General features: G+C 41.0%; 1 protein-coding gene across 2 annotated transcripts in view; it reads right to left on the bottom strand.

Annotated features, from left to right (window-relative positions):
- The window catches only part of dus1l (dihydrouridine synthase 1-like), a 117,816-nt gene that overhangs the window by 58,879 nt on the left and 37,859 nt on the right, over positions 1–21,078 (bottom strand). For both annotated transcript variants that reach the window (XM_080043487.1, XM_080043486.1), the window contains exons 4-9: positions 20,357–20,407; positions 19,628–19,740; positions 19,419–19,501; positions 9,795–9,898; positions 9,502–9,649; positions 1,100–1,196 (exon numbers count right to left, since the gene is read on the bottom strand). In XM_080043487.1, coding sequence (XP_079899613.1) covers positions 1,100–1,196; positions 9,502–9,649; positions 9,795–9,898; positions 19,419–19,501; positions 19,628–19,740; positions 20,357–20,407 — 596 coding nt within the window. The remainder of the gene's footprint in view (positions 1–1,099; positions 1,197–9,501; positions 9,650–9,794; positions 9,899–19,418; positions 19,502–19,627; positions 19,741–20,356; positions 20,408–21,078) is intronic.

Below are 21,078 nucleotides of genomic sequence, written 5' to 3'. Positions count from 1 at the left end.
GTTGGAAAACAACAACAACAATGGCGGATCACCGAGCTGTATTCGCTGTGCTGTTGCTGATGAGTTTGTTATCGTGCCTACAACGACAATCGCTCCTACAATCGCTCCTACAACAAAATATGGAATTGCTGCACCAATGCTGTGAACAGAGCTGAGAAAAAGAATCGTTCTTGCGCAGGCGCGCCTTTTTATTCAATTCTTACAGCCGACACCGGATGCACCGGAAATGCTATTTACTACTACCTTGTACCGCCAACTGCTGGCCTGGCATGCTTACTACATCGATTTCATCCCGTTTCCTCTGAAAACATGTGTACGGGTGAAGATGTCAGATAAATTGTGTCTGAACGGGGTTTAAAAAAAAAAAGAAAAAATGGAAAGCTGTCACGTTTTCACCGTGAGAACAGTCACTCCACTTTCTTAATAGGTCCATGGGAATGCAATGTATCATGGAGACAACTGTTAAGTTTATTGCAGGCATGCAAACTCATAAGCCATGAAAAAGGTGAGAAGTCCGAAAACAAACCCCGGTAGGGGGGTCTGGGGGCACCACACACACAGTGCTGGGCTGGCCATCAAACAAAAGAAGAATTTCACACCTGAAGAACTGGACAGAGCGGAGGTGATGGAGTTGGAAAATGTGTCGCCTGAGATACGGAATACAGATCAGGTGAAGAATAAATGCTTTGATATTAAAATCAAAGCAAATATCTTTAAATATTTTAATATGGATATTCTCCTAATGCTGCATAGCAAGCTCAAACTTTGAACTCACTAGTTCTATTTTAATTGTGCTATTTATGAAGTTAAAAGGGGTATGTTTAAATTTTCTGAGAGTCAAATTATCATTTGTGCATATGCATGGTTTTAGGAAATGCTAGATTTGTTCTCAAGAGTACAAAGAAATTCAGGGAACAAAAATAATGATAAATCCCCGATTTGTGCATGAAATGTTGGTACGCCCGGATTTGTGTGCATGCACTGCTAGTAAATGAGGGCCATTGGTTTTGAAAGCATATGCAACAGTGATTCATTGAGCTTTTAACTCCAAAGTCCATTTCCCCAGTGGTGCATATGTAAGAGTGCTCTTTGCTTTTACCTTGCAGCGTAGTCTCAGCTGTTTGCTGACATCAGCCAACCCCTCAAGGGTTTTCACCTTGGCTAAATCCTCCCTTAGGTCTTGATGAATCTGTAGCCTACACACACACACACACACACACACACACACACACACACACACACACACACACACACACACACACACACACACACACACACACACACACACACACACACACACACACACACACACACACACACACACACACACACACACACACACACACACACACACACACACACACACACACACACACACACACACACACACGTTTCAGATTACATTTTAAACATGGTCTCAGATTACGTATTAAACTATCACCATATATTCTTTTTTTATGTGAACCCTGAATACACAGTACAGCGACACAGAAGAATGATCCATTTTATGGTATAGCACAATAATCATAATATATTTCAATAGAGTATTTTTCCTAGAATATGTTAAAGCAGCTCCGAGTAACATTTAAATATCTTTTAAACAGCCTCATGTTTCCTCTCATAATCATAAATTACCTTTAACAGCAAACGAGACCATCAGTGCAAAAAAACAAGTTTTTAAATAGTTTTTATTACTGCGTTTGGTCTGGTCGCACACCCAGTCCGATTTTCGGTTCACGCGTGCTTGCTCTATGGTCACATATCCATTGGTCGCAGATTTCAGTGTGGCGCAGCAACGCGATTTGAGAAGCCTATCCCTCCAGGTGAGGGAAGGGGAGCGGGAGCCTTGTTTGAGACAGTTATTTGTCGTCATAATGACTGATAACGGGGCTGAACCATCAAAGAAAAAAAAAATGCAATGAAGAAAAGCTAAAAGGGAGAGTGATCGGCGGGCGGGAGGGAGTTGCCAAGCAACGTATACACAATTTCACGGGAGCGAACTAGACTGCAGTGTTTACTCCTAAATGAATGAGCGGTAGCCTACTAAAACAAAGTTTACTTTGCCTCACCAGCATCATCAGATGACCATTATTCATCTGAAATAGTCATTATTTACAACAACATAAACACATTACCTCATTGTGATCCATACTAACTGCCGTCTCTCGTTCATTCGCTTTGTGTGAGGACACGGAATCTTTCAGCTCTGTGAGAGGTGACACTGCATCAACTCATTGCAATCAGGTGTGTGTAGCACTGACTGGCATTAGTTGATGCTGTGTCACTAACCACTCTCACGGAGCCGAAAAGAGTCCGGTGCCATCACACTTTCAACACACGGACATGCACTATATTGCTTCCTGATCATTTGAATCTCGCACGCCCGGCACGAGCTAGAAAACAGATTCACGACAGCTGGCGTCGTAAAAATACTACCGCTTTTGTCCAACAGGGCCGCTAACGTGCAATGTTACTCGTAGTGGCTTTAATTCACCATTAAAGTAACTGCTGTAACACAGGTAAAGCAGTCAAAGGAAGTCCGACCGTCGCTTACGTTCCTTAAAGTGAATTATGTTTGCACTTTAAAGCCAAATATCAACTCCTATTCTTTGAATTTGTTAATATTCACTTATCGACTGTTGAATTGAACAACTGTTAAAAAGGGAATTGTGTTTAGTTGCTACTTTTATAGGTTTTCTTTGATAAGGTCTAGGTAACCATGGACCAGCGATAAAGAGGGATTCATCAGCTGTGTCAAGTCCTTAGATTTAGATTTATAACTGTTAAAATGACAATTGTACATTTCTGGGAAATCAAAGATCGCAATATTGATTCTCTCGTCCAATATTGATTCTCTCGTGTAACACAGGTGAAGCAGTCAAAGGAAGTCAGACCGTCGCTTACGTTCCTTAAAGTGAATTATGTTTGCACTTTAAAGCCAAATAGCAACTCCTATTATTTGAATTTGTTAATATTCACTTATTGTTCACAACCAGAAACATCAGCTGTGCAGACATCTGGCGGACCCCTCAGGCACGGCTGAGCTTCCTGATGCGGGCAGCGTACGACACACTCCCTTGTCCACGCAACCTCTCCCAGTGGTATGGGAGTGAGGACAATTGCCCTTTGTGCAGCAACACATCTTGTCAGGGTGCAAGGTTGCTCTGACCCAGGGGCGCTACACGTGGCGGCATAATCAGGTGCTACGGAAGCTTGCAGAGCTGCTGGAGATCAGCAGAGTGGCCGCTAACAACTCCTCAAGGCACCGTCAACACAGTATCCCCTTCGTCAAGCCAGGGGAGAACTGCCAGAAGTCAGCTAAGGGAAAGGCCTCTCTGCTCACCCCTGGAAATGCATGGGGAATGAGGGTTGACCTGGGGAAGCGCTTAGTATTTCCACCTGAGATTATCCAAACAAATCTCAGACCAGACGTCCTGATGTGGTCCCCAGCCGTAAAGAAGGTTTTTGTCATCGAGCTCACCGTTCCTTGGGAGCAAGGGATCCCGGCAGCAAACAAGCTCAAGCGGCTCCAATATTCGGAGTTGGCAGCCGAATGCAGGGAGGCTGGCTGGGCTTCAACCATCCACCCAGTTGAAGTTGGATGCCGGGGTTTCGTAGGGAAATCAACAGTGCAAATTCTGCGAGCAGTTGGGATGACTGGAGCAAAGCTACAGAGGGCAGTCAAAGAGCTGGCAGAGGAAGCTGAGAAGTCAAGCTACTGGTTGTGGCTACGGAGGAGGGATTGTGCGTGGGGGAAAACACCCCAATAAGGTCAGCTGCAGGGAGTGGCGGGGAGACGTCCCCATCTGGCCACTGCCCCCCCACCGGGAGATGTACTGGCTAGGGGGCGAAACATCAGTGAACGGTGGCTCCAGCTGACGACCCTGCAGCTGACCAGATGGGCGCCGGAGGAGGTGCGGCAGGCAGACATGCCAAGCAGGAATAAGATCTTCTGTATTACACACTTACTGTTGAATTGAACAACTGTTAAAAAGGGAATTGTGTTTAGTTGCTACTTTTATAGGTTTTCTTTGATAAGGTCTAGGTAACCATGGACCAGCGATAAAGAGGGATTTATCAGCTGTGTCAAGTCCTTAGATTTAGATTTATAACTGTTAAAATGACAATTGTACATTTCTGGGAAATCAAAGATCGCAATATTGATTCTCTCGTCCATTGTGATAAACTCTGATTCAACAGCAGCATAGAAATAGTTAAAAACTTTTTTATCTGCCAACGGGCAGGGGGTGCCTGTGATTAGATAACTATAGCATTAGGGCTGTCCCCGACTAAGAATTTACCTTGTCGAATCTGATTCGTCAAGTCTTGCCTATAGTCGACTGACTTGATCCCTATTCTCATTTGCGACACTACAGTGGTGATAAACACACAATAAAAGGCTCTATAGCCTACCCATGATCGCTTTGCGCTGGCTGTGCAATTGCTTTCCTATGGAAGGGGTGGACGCGGCAGTGCCTGAGTTACCCAGGGATTCCATTTGTTTGTGACTGCTCCGTCGAGGTTTTGCTCCTCGGTCTCGACTCCAGCTGTCAGGGATGCCGTGCCCCGCTCTGAAAACTCAGCCGCTAGAAGGTGTTGATGGGCCGCGGGGCACCTTGCTGGCGGAGGGCTCGAGTCATGAGACTGGGGAGTTCGAGAGGTAATTACTAATTATTAGTATACCTGAACTCCGCTTTGTCGTTGGCTGCGCTGTACATGGTGGTTAGCGAAGCGCAAAGTTCTTATGTGAAGGCTGCTTAAAGTGGCTACGTGGAACTCTGGCGGCTGGCAGCTGTCGTAAAGCTGATTTCCGGTGCGAGTGTCAAATGATTAGGACGCAATATAGTGCATGTCCATGTTGAAAGTGTGAGGGCACGGAATCTTTTCGGCTCTGTGAGAGTGGTTAGTGACACTGCATCAACTCAATGCCAGTCAGTGCCACACACACCCGATTGCAAAGAGTTGATGCAGTGTCACAAACCACTCTCACGGAGCTGAAAGATTCCGTGCCCTCACAGAAAGCGAGAGGAGAGACGGCAGTATGGATCACGATGAGGAAATGTGTTTAAATGTTGTTGTAAATAATGACTACACCGTGTTCCAAATTATTATGCAAATTGGATTGAAGTGTCATCAACATTTAATTTTTTGTTTTTCAATAAAACATATGTATGATATTGTGTCTCAGGGCACCTTGGATCATTGAAATCAATCTCATACACCTGTGATAATTAGTTTGCCAGGTGATCCCAATCAAAGGAAATCTACTTAAGAAGGAAGTTCCACATTATTAAGAAGGCCACATGTTTCAAGCACTATGGGAAAGAAAAAGGATCTCTCTTCTGCCGAAAAGCGTCAAATAGTGCAATACCTTGGACAAGGTATGAAAACATTCGATATTTCAAAGAAACTGAAGCGTGATCATCGTACTGTGAAGAGATTTGTGGCTGATTCAGAGCACAGACGGGTTCGTGCAGATAAAGGCATAATGAGGAAGATTTCTGCCAGACAAATTCATCGGATAAAGAGAGCAGGTATGCATAACTGCAAACCTCCAGAGGTTTGCAGTTATGCATAAACCTATTATTCGGCCACCCCTAAGCAATGCTCACAAGCAGAAACGGTTGCAGTGGGCTCAGAAATACATGAAGACTAATTTTCAAACAGTCTTGTTTACTGATGAGTGCCGTGCAACCCTAGATGGTCCGGATGGATGGAGTAGTGGATGGTTGGTGAATGGCCACCATGTCCCAACAAGACTGCAACGTCAGCAAGGAGGTGGTGGAGTAATGTTTTGGGCAGGAATCATGGGGAGAGAGCTGGTAGGCCCCTTTAGGGTCCCTGACGGTGTGAAAATGACCTCTGCAAAGTATGTTGAGTTTCTGACTGACCACTTTCTTCCGTGGTACAAAAAGAAGAACAGTGCCTTCCATAGTAAAATCATCTTCATGCATGACAATGCACCATCTCATGCTGCAAAGAATACCTCTGTGTCATTGGCTGCTATGGGCATAAAAGGAGAGAACCTCATGGTGTGGCCCCCATCTTCCCCTGACCTTAACCCTATTGAGAACCTTTGGAGCATCCTCAAGCAAAAGATCTATGAGGTTGGGAGGCAGTTCACATCAAAACAGCAGCTATGGGAGGCTATTCTGACATCCTGCAAAGATATTCAAGCAGAAACTCTCCAAAAACTCACGAGTTCAATGGATGCAAGAATTGTGAAGGTGATATCAAAGAAGGGGTCCTATGTTAACATCTAACTTGGCCTGTTAAGATGTTTTTGATTGAAATAGCTTTTGATTTCACTAAATATGACCTCCACATTCTGCAAATTCAACAAATGACCATTTTTAATTCTTCACAACCCATACAATGTTTTGAAACTCTGTTGTGCATAATAATTTGGAACAGTGCATTTTGAGATTTTTTATTTTTGAAAAAAAAATACTGTTATCATTGGGAGGTTTGTTCAATAAAATGTGAATCATACTTTAACGGTTGATGACTTAAATTATACTGACTGTCATTTGCATCGACTATTTAGGAAAATCTGAGAAAAATATAATTTGCATAATAATTTGGAACGCACTGTATTTCAGATGAATCATGGTCATCTGATGATGATGAAGCAAAGTAAACTTTGTTTTAGAACCGTTCATTCACTTAGGAGTAAACACTGCAGGACTAGTTCACTCCCATTAAATTGTTTCCACGTTGCTTGGCAACACCCTCCTCCCGCCCGACTATCACTCTCCCTTTTAGCTTTTAGTTGTTCTTCATTAAATTTTCTTTGATGGTGCTGCTCAATTATCAGCCATTATGACGACAAATAACTGCCTCAAACAAGGCTCACCTGGAGGGATAGGCTACTCAAATCGCGTTGCTGCGCTACACTGAAATCTGCGGCCAATTCGAATATGTGACGACAGAGCCTGCATGCGCAAGCCGAAAATCGAACTGGGTGTGCGACCAGACCAAAGGCATTAATAAAAACTATATAAAAACTGCTTTTGGATGATGCACTGATGGTCTTGTTTGCTGTTAAAGGTAATTTATGATTATCAGAGGAAAAATTAGGCTGTTTTAAAGATACAGTGGAGGAAATAAGTATTTGATCCCTCAACGATTTTGTAAGTTTGCCCACTTACAAAGAAATGAGCGGTCTATAATTTTAAAGCTAGGTTTATTTTAACAGTGATAGACAGAATATCAAAAAGAAAATTCAGAAAATCACATAAAAAAAAGATAGAAATTATTTTATATTTCATTGAGTGAAATAAGTATTTGATCCCCTACCAACTATAAAGAATTCTGGCTCCCACAGATTATACCTCGTGCTTTAAAAAAGTATTCCTAATCTCAACTAGTTTCCTGTATAAATCACACCTGTCTCAACTTGTTACCTGTATAAAAGACACCTGTCCACAGAGTCAATAAATAAAACTCCAACATCTCCATTATGGGCAAGACCAAAGAGCTGTCTAAGGATATCAGGGACAAGATTGTAGACCTGCACAAGGCCAGATTAGACTACAATACCATTGGCGAGAAGCTGGGTGAGAAGGAGACAATTGCTGGTGCGATTATTCGGAAATGAAAGAAACACAAAATGACCATCAATCTCCCTTGGTCTGGGGCTCCATGCAAAATCTCACCTTGTGGGGTATCAATGATCATGAGAAAGGTGAGGGATCAGCCCAGTTCTACACGGGAGGAGCTTGTTTAAGATCCCAAGGCAGCTGGGACCACAGTCACCAAGAAAACCATTGGTAACACACTATGCCGCAATGGATTGAAATCCTGTAGTGCCTGTAAGGTCCTCGTGCTCAAGAAGGGACATGTACAGAACCATCTGAAGTTTGCCAATGAACACCTGAACAACTCATGGAATGCTTGGGAGAAGGTGATGTGGTCAAATTAGAACAAAATCAAGTTATGTAGTATCATAGTGACTCGCCATGCTTGGAGGAAGAGGAATTCTGACTATGACCCCAAGAACACCATACCCACAGTCAAGCAGGGAGGTTGAAGCATTATGCTTTGGGGGTGTTTCTCTTCTAAGGGGACAAGTGGACTTCACTGCATCGAGGGAACTATGGATGGGGCCATGTACCATGAAATACTGGGTGACAACCTCTTTCTCTCAGCCAGGTCCGTAAACATTGGTCGTGGATGGGTCTTCCAGCACGTCAATGACCCTAAAAATACAGCATAGGCAACAAAGGAGTGGCTCAAGAAGAAGCACATTAAGGTCATGGAGTGGCATAGCCAGTCTCCGGACCTTAATCCAATAGATCTGTGGAGGGAACTGAAGTTCAAGCGACAGCCTTGAAACTAGGGCTGGCCCGAATGCCATTTTTCAGGCTTCGAATATTTCCGAGCGAATATTCGAATATTCGTTCCAGAAAAACACACCATCAAAAACAACACAAAAAAAAAAAAAAAATAAAAAATAAATAAATAAACTTAATAATCCCTATATACTCCCTGGAACCGATTTTGACAGTATCTGCATATTTTGTTGAAGATTTACGCGCTCGGAGGTGAAGTAATGGATGCGCTATGACACTTAGTGATGTAATATCCTCCTAAATGAGCAATACTACTACTACAATATTACTAATTTTTATATCCAAATATAAAATTATTTGATGACATTATATTGCAGTACTAGCTTCTTGCAAAAAAAATTTTGATTTTTTTTTTTTAATTATTAAAAAAAAAAAAAAAAAAAAAAACGAAGCTCCGAATACTAATTTAAGCTCCGAATACTAATTTTCCGAACGAGAATTTGAATATTCGAATAATTCGGGCCAGCCCTACTTGAAACCTTAAAGATTAGGAGAGGATCTGCAAAGAGGAATGGTCCAAATATCCTCCTGAGATGTGTGCCAACAAGGGTTTCTCCACCAAGTACTAAGCAATGTTTTGATAGGGGATCAAATACTTACTGTATTTCACTCAATGAAATGCAAAATAATTTATATCTTTTTGATATATTCTGTCTATCACTGTTATAATAAACCTAGCATTAAAATTATAGACCGTTCATTTCATTGTAAGTGGGCAAACTTACAAAATCAGTGAGGGATCAAATACTTATTTCCTCCACTCTATTTAAAAGTTCCTCGTAGCCGTTTTAAGGAGAATTATTAAATTAATATTAATAGGCTGATATTTATACCTAAATAGGTAATGTATAATGATTTATTGGGAAAAACCAATCAATTGCATGTAAAATCAGTTAATCAGCATCGCCATATGGCTAGAATAAAATGATCCTTGTTTCATAAACACATTTTGCGACTATTCGACTGTGAGATAGGCAGTCTAATCAGGCTCCTTCCCTCAAATCGTTAAATAGTCGACTATTCTGGGTAAGCGCTATATAGTATGTCACGTTTCACTTTAAAAAAGAAATGTAATTATGTAATATGGATGGACTAATAACCTCTCTGCTGCTGAGCCTATCTTCCATGCATACAAAGAGAGACATACGTGTGGTGCCAGAGCTTGAAGAGGTGGGCTCGTACGTAGGACAGAGTGCAGGGAGGGTACTGTTTCACCACCTCCAAGTATTCCTCGGCCATCTCCCACACTGGGGGGCTGCACCCCTCAAACAGTGCTGGGTTATGGAGATTCCCCTCTACAAATGAATTGAAAAACGGACACAGAAATGTGTTTCAAAGCAATGCATGAATTCACATAATATATCACAATACTTAGGTTACAATGTGTAAATTAACTAAATATTGTCACAAAATGAGTCACTGCAGTCATGGATTGTAAACCTGCACTCATGACTCCCTGCACTCCAGTTTCCTGGATGCAGCGCTCCACATCACTCAGATCGTTAATGTTGCCATTTGCAAACACGGGGATATTGACTGCTTTCCTGTAGATAGAACACACCAAAACATTAGTTACAGGATGTTAATCAGCATGATTAATTTGATTTACTTTTGATATCAAAAGCAGAGCATGATTATAGCCTCTCTGATCCATACAGGTTTTTATACCCCACAGGAAGAGAATATTCATTCTTTTCACATGTCCACCACACTTACACCCTAATTGATTATTTTTTTGTTGATAATTCATTGATGTCAGACCTAAAGTCATGCAGTTATGAAAGTATTGTGATCTCAGATCATGCTCCTCTGCTCCTTCAACTGGCTTTCTCTGACAAGAAGACAGTGGAGACTGGATCCATTGTTGCTCACAGATGAGAGTTTTCTTTCACACATCTCTACACATATTAAAACTTTTTTGAGTATAAATAAAACACCAGATGTGTCCAATGCAACAATTTGGGAAGCCCTGAAAGCCTATTTGAGAGGTGAAATTATATCATTTGCAGCATACAAAAATAAGTGTACAAAACAGAAACAAACTGAAATAGCTGATCAGATTCTGAACATAAACAGACAATATGCTAATTCACCTTCATCTGAACTTTACAAAGAACGTTTAAAACTTCAGACAGAATTCAACCTTCTTTCCTCTCGTCAGGTTGCTGACCAGTTGCTTAGGAGCAGAAGTACTTTTTAAGAGCATGGTGACAAGATTGGCAAACTCCTGGTCAATCAACTGCGCGGATTTAGAGCGAAGCAACTCATCCCTGGAATACGGACAGACAGTGGGTGTACAACATCAGATCAGAAATTGATAAACGAAAAGTTCAAAACATTTTATTCAAATTTGTATAGTTCTGATTGTACAGTAGACGCAGCGGTGATGGAAACCTTTTTCAGTAACCTAAACATGCCTTCCCTTTCTCAAGACCTGAGACATAGCCTTGAGGCACCTATTACTCAGAGGGAAATTATTGCAGCAATAACATCTATGCAATCAGGCAAATCTCCTGGTCCAGACGGACTTCCATCTGACTTTTTTAAGAAATTTTCAGCCGAATTATCGCCTTTTTTATGTTCAGTATTCTCAGACTCATTTGACTCAGGTAAACTCCCGCCTTCGTTCTACCAGGCCTGTATTTCCCTGTTGTTAAAAAAGGATAAAGATCCTCTAGATTGTGCATCATACCGACCAATTTCACTATTAAATACGGATGTGAAGATACTTGCTAAAATTCTCGCCCACAGATTGGAGGATGTTCTCCCCTCTATCATATCCCCCGACCAAACTGTGGGTTTATAAAGGGACGCCAATCATTTTATAATATCCACCGGCTAATGAACATTTTATATTCCCCCAGAAATATTGAATCAGAATGCCTCGCTTCTATGGATGCTGAAAAAGCATTTGATAGAGTAGAATGGAATTATTTGTTTTTCACCCTTGAGAAATTCGGTTTGGGTCCTGTTTTCACTTCTTGGGTTAAATTATTATATGCATGCCCTTCTGCCTCAGTATTAACAAACAGCCGTTACTCAAGTACAGGTCCTTCTCATATAATTAGCATATTGTGATAAAGTTCAATATTTTCTGTAATGTACTGATAAACATTAGACTTTCCAATATTTTAGATTCATTACACACAACTGAAGTAGTTCAAGCCTTTTATTGTTTTAATATTGATGATTTTGGCAAAAAAGTAAAGAAAAACCAAAAATCCCTATCTCAAAAAATTAGCATATTTCATCCGACCAATAAAAGAAAAGTGTTTTTAATACAAAAAAGTCAACATTCAAATATTTATGTCCAGTTATGCACTCAATACTTGGTCGGGAATCCTTTCGCAGAAATGACTGTTTCAATGCGGCGTGGCATGGAGGCAATCAGCCTGTGGCACTGCTGGGGTGTTATGGAGGCCCAGGATGCTTCGATAGCGGCCTTAAGCTCATCCACAGTGTTGGGTCTGGTGTCTCTCAACTTCCTCTTCACAATATCCCACAGATTCTCTATGGGGTTCAGGTCAGGAGAGTTGGCAGGCCAATTGAGCACAGTAATACCATGGTCAGTAAACCATTTACCAGTGGTTTTGGCACTGTGAGCAGGTGCCAGGTCTTGTTGAAAAATGAAATCTTCATCTCCATAAAGCTTTTCAGCAGATGGAAGCATGAAGTGCTCCAAAATCTCCTGATAGCTAGCTGCATTGACCCTGCCTTTGACAAAACACAGTGGACCAACACCAGCAGCTGACATGGCACCCCAGACCATCACTGACTGTGGGTACTTGACACTGGACTTCAGGCATTTTGGCATTTCCTTCTCCCCAGTCTTCCTCCAGACTCTGGCACCTTGATTTCCGAATGACATGCAAAATTTGCTTTCATCCGAAAAAAGTACTTTGGACCACTGAGCAACAGTCCAGTGCTGCTTCTCTGTAGCCCAGGTCAGGCGCTTCTGCCGCTGTTTCTGGTTCAAAAGTGGCTTGACCTGGGGAATGCGGCACCTGTAGCCCATTTCCTGCACACGCCTGTGCACGGTGGCTCTGGATGTTTCTACTCCAGACTCAGTCCACTGCTTCCGCAGGTCCCCCAAGGTCTGGAATCGGCCCTTTTCCACAATCCTCCTCAGGGTCCGGTCACCTCTTCTGGTTGTGCAGCGTTTTCTGCCACACTTTTTCCTTCCCACAGACTTCCCACTGAGGTGCCTTGATACAGCACTCTGGGAACAGCCTATTCGCTCAGAAATTTCTTTCTGTGTCTTACCCTCTTGCTTGAGGGTGTCAATGATGGCCTTCTGGACAGCAGTCAGGTCGGCAGTCTTACCCATGATTGCGGTTTTGAGTAATGAACCAGGCTGGGAGTTTTTAAAAGCCTCAGGAATATTTTGCAGGTGTTTAGAGTTAATTAGTTGATTCAGATGATTAGGTTAAGAGCTCGTTTAGAGTACCTTTTCATGATATGCTAATTTTTTTAGATAGGCATTTGGGGTTTTCATGAGCTGTATGCCAAAATCATCAGTATTAAAACAACAAAAGACCTGAAATATTTCAGTTGGTGTGCAATGAATCTAAAATATATGAAAGTTCAATTATTATCATTACATTATGGAAAATAATCAACTTTATCACAATATGCTAATTATATGAGAAGGACCTGTAGTTTTGATCTGCACCGTGGGACCCGGCAGGGTTGTCCTTTGAGCCCGCTCCTTTTTGCTATTGCAATCGAACCACTTGCGATTGCCATCAGAGGTAACAAACAGATTCAGGGGATATGGAGAGGAGGAATTGAACATAAGGTATCATTATATGCCGATGATTTACTTTTGTTTGTCGCCAAGCCAGCCACCTCTTTACTGGAGGCACTTTCTGTGTTGGAGGTCTTTAGTCAGTTTTCTGGCTATAAACTTAACTTGAGCAAGAGTGAACTCTTTCCGATTAATAAAGAAGCTCTTAAACTTGATTATACAGCTCTCCCACTCAAAGTGGTGACAGACCATCTGAGTTACCTTGGGGTATGTTTTACCAGAAATTTTAAAAACCTATTTAAATCGAACTTCCTCAAATTATTGGATCAGGCGAAGCAAATATTATCGAAGTGGTCTCCTCTGGCTTTCTCTCTCATAGGTAGAATAAATTCAATTAAAATGACATTACTCCCAAAGTTCCTATATCTATTCCAATGTCTCCCCATCTTTCTCCCCAAATCCTTTTTTCAGGCCCTTGACTCTTTAATGATAAATTATATTTGGAATGGTAAACACCCTCGGTTAAGGAAAGCATTTCTTCAAAGACCAAAACAAACAGGCGGAATGGCCCTCCCTAATTTCCAATACTATTACTGGGCTGCTAATATCCGTTCTTTAGTGTATTGGGTGCATTTTCACCTTGACGACTCAGCCCCAGTCTGGGTAACAATGGAGTCCAGCGCTGTTAGCCCATTGTCTCTATCTGCCCTCTTAAGCGCCGCACTTCCACTCTCTTCGGCTATTCCCAACAGTAATCCCGTGATTAAGCACTCCCTTCGAATCTGGACCCAATTTAGGAAGAATTTTGGAATGCAGAATTTTTCACTTTTCAGCCCAATTGCAGCTAATCATTTATTTATTCCCTTGACGGTGGATGGTGCATTCAAGATCTGGCATAAAAAAGGCTTAAAATGCATCGGTGACTTATTTATTAATGATCTATTTGCTAGTTTTTCCCAATTGACAAAACATTTTGGTATCGAAAAGACAAATTTTTTCCGAATTCTGCAAATCAGGCATTTTACGCAGAAGTTAATTCCCCAATTCCCTTATAAACCGCCAGCCAATCATGTCGATTTGTTTCTTTCTGTAAACCCCACATTAAAAGGCTCAATTTCTGTGTTTTTCAACCTTATTTCAAAGTTGCATAGCCCCTCTTTAGCAGCTATAAGAACCCTGTGGGAGCAGGACCTAGGCTCTGCCTTCACAGATCACGTGGGATTCAGTCCTGGATCGGATACACTCTACCTCCATGTGCGCTCGACATGCTCTTGTGCAATTTAAAGTAGTACATCGTATCTACATATCTAAAACTAAATTAGCTCGTATGTTCCCCGATGTAGACCCGACCTGTGATAGCTGTAAGAGCGCACCGGCATCACTCTTTCACATGTACTGGTTGTGTCCCACCTTGACTGAGTTCTGGACATCAGTTTTTCAAACAATTTCTGAAGTACTTCAGCATCAAATTGAGCCGAACCCTTTCACTGCAATTTTTGGCATTGCTCCAAATCCGGGCTTGCCTAATGTGAAGCTGAAGGTACTGGCCTTTACTTCATTACTTGCTCGTAGGGTTATCTTACTCAAGTGGAAATATCCTGCTCCTCCTTCCCACTCACATTGGATTAGAGACATTATGGCATGTATGAATTTAGAGAAAATACGTTACACTACCCAGGGATCCGAGAATGAATTTGACAGAATTTGGCGCCCCTTCCTAAATTATTTAAAAAAAACCAACAATAATTATAGAAGAGTAGCTAATCCCTCCCCTCTTTTATTTGATTTAATTTTATTTCTTTACGTGTTTTTTTTTTGTTTTGTTTTTTCATATTGATTGTTTGTTTTTGTTTCTTGTGGTGTGTGTTTCGTGTTGTTGGGTGTGAGGGTGGGATGTGGGTGGGGTATGTTCGGGAGAAAAAGGGGAAAAAATTTGTACTCGCTGTGCTACAATTCCGTTGTTACTAACATTTAATAAAAAAACCTTTGAAAAAAAAAAAAAAAAAAAAAAAAGCAGAGCATGAAGGAGCACAGAAACCTTAGTTTGAATTGGAAGAGTTGGACCAATGTTATGGTACTAGATGATATACAGTGGAGGAAATAAGTATTTGATCCCTCAGCGATTTTGTAAGTTTGCCCACTTACAAAGAAATGAACGGTCTATAATTTTAAAGCTAGGTTTATTTTAACAGTGATAGACAGATTATCAAAAAGAAAATCACATAAAAAAAAAGATATAAATTATTTTGCCACTATTTGGACCACTCCTCTTTGCAGATCCTTTCCTAATCTTCAAGGTTTCGAGGCTGTCGCTTGAGCTTCAGTTCCCTCCACAGATCTATTGGATTAAGGTCCGGAGACTGGCTTGGCCACTCCATGACCTTCATGTGCTTCTTCTTGAGCCACTCCTTTGTTGCCTTTGCTGTATTTTTAGGGTCATTGACGTGCTGGAAAACCCATCCATGACCCATTTTTACGGACCTGGCTGAGAGAAAGAGGTTGTCACCCAGTATTTCATGGTACATGGCCCCATCCATATTTCCCTCGATGCAGTTAAGTCCACCTGTCCACTTAGAAGAGAAACACAAAGCATAATGCTTCAACCTCCATGCTTGACTGTGGGAATGGTGATCTTGGGGTCATAGTCAGAACTCCTCTTCCTCTAAGCATGGCGAGTCACTATGATACCAAAGAACTTGATTTTGTTTTAATCTGACCACATCACCTTCTCCCAAGCATTATCTGAGTCGTTAAGGTGTTCATTGGCAAACTTCAGACGGTTCTGTACATGTCCCTTCTTGAGCAGGGGGACCTTAAGGGCACTACAGGATTTCAATCCATAGTGTGTTACCAATGGTTTTCTTGGTGACTGTGGTCCCAGCTGCCTTGGGATCATAAACAAGCTCCTCCTGTGTAGATCTGGGCTGATCCCTCACCTTTTTCATGATCATTGATACGCCACAAGGTGAGATCTTGCATGGAGCCCCAGACCGAGGGAGATTGATGGTCATATTGTGCTTCTTTCATTTTCGAATAATCGCACCAACAGTTGTCTCCTTCTCACCCAGCTTCTCGCCAATGGTCTTGTTAGTCTATTCCGGCCTTGTGCAGGTCTACAATCTTGTCCCTGATGTCCTTAGACAGCTCTTTGGTCTTGCTCATGATGGAGACGTTGAAGTTTGATTTATTGACTCTGTGGACAGGTGTCTTTTTTACAGGTAACAAGTTGAGACAAGTGTGTTTTATAGAGGAAAAAATTGAGATTAGGAATACTTTTTTAAAGCACTAGGACTAATCTGTTGGAGCCATAATTCTTTATAATTGGTAGGGGATCAAATACTTTTTTCACTCAATGAAATGCAAAATAATTTATATATTTTTTTTGATGTGATTTTCTGGATTTTCTTTTTGATATTCTGTCTATCACTGTTAAAATAAGCCTAGCATTAACAATATAGACCGTTCATTTCTTTGTAAGTGGGAAAATTTACAAAATCGGTGAGGGATCAAATACTTATTTCCTCCACTGTATAGTGCTTTTCTCTCACTCGGAGCGCTTAACAAAACACAACAATAAACAAACAAAAAGAACATGTAGAGTTGATGGGGCTTGGGTTGGTGGGTGAACTAGGGGTAGGCGGAGGAGAAGAGATGGGTCTTGAGGTGGGACTGTAAGATGGTGAGGGACTCAGAGTCACGGATATGTTGGGGGATGCTGTTCCAGAGCCTGGGAGCTGCCCTGGCATTCTGGACCAGTTGGAGTCTGTTAATGGAGGTGGTGCTGATGCCGGCGAGGAGTGAATTGCAATAGTCAAGGCAATTGTTAAGTTTCAGTTTCATTTTCATCTCCGTGGTATACAGCTGTTTGGACCAGTAGTCAGACCGGGAGTCAGTCTGCGTTCCAGTTGTACTGGGAAGTCGGATTTATGGTGCTTGTGATAACTGAACTAAATTATAAAATAAAGCTATCTCTTCCTTCCTCAATCTGTCCATCTGTATCTCTCCACTGCACACTCAGTCACTACTATCCATGCTTAAATGAAGCAGGATTATAACCTCATTTAGCACATTCCTTTTAAATATTTTATATTATTTATTCTTTTTTGTTCTCCCCCATCTAATTTTGATGATTTTTAGAAAAATGTGTTGGTTTGTAAGCGCTAAGGGAGCATGTTTAAATAAAACCTGTGAACCTTACCTTTTAAATGTATTTTATTTCATGTTTCTATGTGCTACACAGGCTTAGATATTAAGGTTTTGGTAGACGTTGACAATTCGTAGTATTTTTTCATCAAACCCTCAGACATTAAGGACATGCATCCTAGATTGCCAGTCATTAATGGGTTAATTCCATCAGTCCTTATTGTTTTACCCACAGCATTTATTTTTTTCTCACAGATACTCTCCAATATCGCATTTTTTTGGTTTATATAAATTGGCTGTAGCGCAACAGTGCATACGTTTTCCTTTGAATAACACCTCTAATTCCACGGAATTAAATTGTTCTTAGCGCTTGCTGTCACTCTGCTTTCCGTCCAAACACGGAAACCAGTAAAATGCGCAAAACCCTCATTTTCGATCTACTTCCTCTAACATGTTTGCACCCGTTGTCATTAGCGCATTTACTCTTAGTTGATCTCACGCAGAACGCCCACAAACCAAAAGTGCATTTTTTTAGAATGGTAATGCAGTTCAGCACTCTTTATTTCAGATCTTAGTAGATCAACCCCCGAGTCATTTGCCGAACACTCTTGCATCATTTGGGACACATGTGCATGCTTCCACAATAAGAAGAAATCTCAGTCAACATGGCTTTCATGGGAGGGTTGCTGAAGAACACTGTGCTCTCAAAAAGAACAAAACTGTCCGTAACAACTTTGCCAGAGAGCACATGGAGAAACTGTTTGGTCATAACCAAAACCGCCATGTTGACCGAAAATGCAACACCAAAAGAACCTTCTTCCAGCAGTGAAGCAAGGTGGTGGCAACGTTAAGAACTGGACCTGTTTTTATTCCTCAGGACTTGGACAACTCCAAGTAGTCCAGAGAACCATGAATTCTGTTATATCCTGGAACAAAACCTCAAGCCATCAGTTATGAAGTTAAAGCTCGGCCCAAAATGGTACAACATGATAATGATCTGAAGCATTCCATCAAAACAACCAAGGAATAGTTGAGGAAGAAGAAGATACGTGTTCTGGATTGTTCTAGTCAAAGTCCAGATCTGAATCCAATTGAAATGCTGTGGCTGGTTATTGCAGCGAAAGGAGGTGCAATATTCCTACTTACTTTTGCACCCATGAAATTGGACTCTTTTGTTAAAATAAACAATGACTAAAAATAATACATAGGATTTATACATCTCCTAATCGCAGGGATTCCTTCAACCCGGCACTTTCTCCTCTGTGTCTTAAATGTAAAATAGAAATAGGTACCCTAACTCATTGTCTATGGTCGTGTCATAAATTACGGAAATATTGGTCAGACATTTTCAGTGAAATTGAAAAAATATTTGGTATCAAATTAGAAATGGATCCAATGTGTTTGCTATTAGGTCTACCAAGTAGAAGTTTACCTACTAAATCTGGCAAAGGGTTATACAACATTCTAACTTTTGCTGCTAGAAAAAAATATATTGTTACAGTGGATTAATGATAAGAGCCCCTCTATAAATGGTTGGTGGAAGATTTTACTGGAGTTGATTCCCTTAGAATATCTCACAAATATTATACATCACAAAGTGGACCAGTTCTACAAAATCTGGCAGCCCTATTTGAACTATCTTGGACCGGACTATTCTTTGATTATTGTACAAAGAGTCTCCTAACCTGAATTTGTGAACTGTGACTTTTGATCGGCCTGAAATGTAAACTGTTTGCTGTGGCCTCAACCTAATCTCTGTTGACTTGACCTGTACTTTGTATTCTTGTATTTGTTTTTGTTAGTTTGTAAGTATTGTTTGTATATTTGTGGTGCTTCTTTGTATTGTTTTTGTTGAAAATAAGAAAAGCCAATAAACATATTGTTAAAAAAAATAAACAATGACAACATACAATCCATTATTTGAAAAGTCATGTTATGAATTTGAGTGTAAAATATAATTTATAAGATTAGTTACTTATTTTGAAGGAAAATAGCTAAATATCTCCGAAGGGTTCACAAACTTTCGAGCAGCACTGTATACACTATCACCATAATCAAGAGCAGACACAATTGTAGATTGTAAAATGGTTTTTCAGTTCAAGAAAAACATGTTTTGTTTTGAAACTTTCGATACAATAATCCAATTTTGTCCAAATATAGTGATTGGAGCTCACCGTACTGCCTTAATGTGCTCCCAGCTAGCAATACCCGTCATGGCTCCTTTCTGGTCTTTGGTTCTGCCATGGACTGTTAGTAGCTGGGAAGAAATTTGACAAAAACTAATTTAGGACATTGTGAGACCTTTCTTATATTTCCTGAAACTACAAAAAGCCCATTGAGTGCAGAAGCAGAGAAGCAGGGCATTCTGTCCCTGTTATCACACCTGACATCCAGCTTTCTCCAGCATCTGGGCATAAAGGACCGTCTTCTCCACCTCGTTGAACACACGGATCTTGCATGTGATGGGCACAGACAGCTTTTCATTGGCTAACTTCACTGGAGAAGAAGAGGGAAACATTTGCTGCTTGTGGGAATCTCTTGGCACCTCACGATTCGATTCCGATTCAGAGGTCAACGATTTGATTAAAAATCGATTCTCAATGCATCTCGATGCAATTTTTTTTTGGGTGATTTCAAAAATATATTTATATTACACATCCGAGTTTGGTACTCAGAGTTTGCTAATCACTTCCTAGTTTTGTAATGATCATTAAAGACAATCAACAGATGAATTACCTTCTCTAATATTGTAATAGAGAAAAAGCTTTTTTTGTCACAAATATTACTTTCTATGAACAGTGCAATAATAAATGCAGCTTGCATAGTATGGCTTGGAATTCAGCTCTCATACAAAAACGTAAACATAAATAAAGCTGGTGCACGTCATATGGGTTTGCTGCTCTCAGCCCTTTTGTTAAAAACGTGCATGTGTGTGGTGTTCATGCGCAGTGGCGCAGGAAGTACTAGTATTTACGAATCAAATTTCCAATTTTTTTTTTTTTTTAATTCCGATGATTAATTTATCTGAATCGATTCGGAATCGTTCGAGAGAGAATCGCGATGCATCAGAGAATCGATTATTTTTCCCACCCCTAGTTAAACACTGACTTACCCATTTTCTCTAACAGCTCCCATTGGTCCTGTAGAAAGACCCCATAGCGCCCTGAAACAAGCATCAAGACAGGAATGGTTTTTCCTTTCACTCTCAATAGTGACATTGACATCAGTCTTTCTCATCATTCAACCACCAGAAGGCGCCAAAGTATAAGAATCCAAAGTTAAGGTGAGACACTGCAGGCAAAAACATTGTTTTTTCAAGCACCGGTATAATACTCCTATACAGTGGCGGCTCGCCCATAGAGGGCGATAGGGCGCCGCCCTCCTTGAGCCATATCAGCAAAAAACGAAAATATAATAATGAATAATAATGATGTTTTTTTTTTTTTTTTTGTATTAATAATCATAATTTATGATTTCAATACAGTTTTTACCTGCATCTAAGTCTGAATATTCTTCTTAACCTTTATTTATACAGGTAAATCCCATTGAGTCCGAAGACTTTTTTGCAAGGGAGACCTGTTCCCATTTACACGTTACCATTCACACACTCATTCATACACCGATAGCAGGCTAACTATCGACATTCACACGAGGCAAGGTGGGTGAAGTGTCTTGCCCAAGGACACAACAACCATGACACAGGTGGCAGGGCGGGGATCGAACCTCCAACCCTTTGATCATCGGCCGACCCGCTCTGCCACCTGAGCCACAGTCGCCCAATAATGTACACAGTCGCCCTGATTGTACAATATCATTGTACAATCAGCGTCTGTG

This window comes from Ammodytes marinus (genome assembly GCF_949987685.1).
Source record: "Ammodytes marinus genome assembly, chromosome: 16".
Lineage (NCBI taxonomy): Eukaryota > Metazoa > Chordata > Actinopteri > Uranoscopiformes > Ammodytidae > Ammodytes > Ammodytes marinus.
Note: the sequence above shows the minus strand (reverse complement) of the source record. Positions and strands in the feature narration are given on the sequence as shown.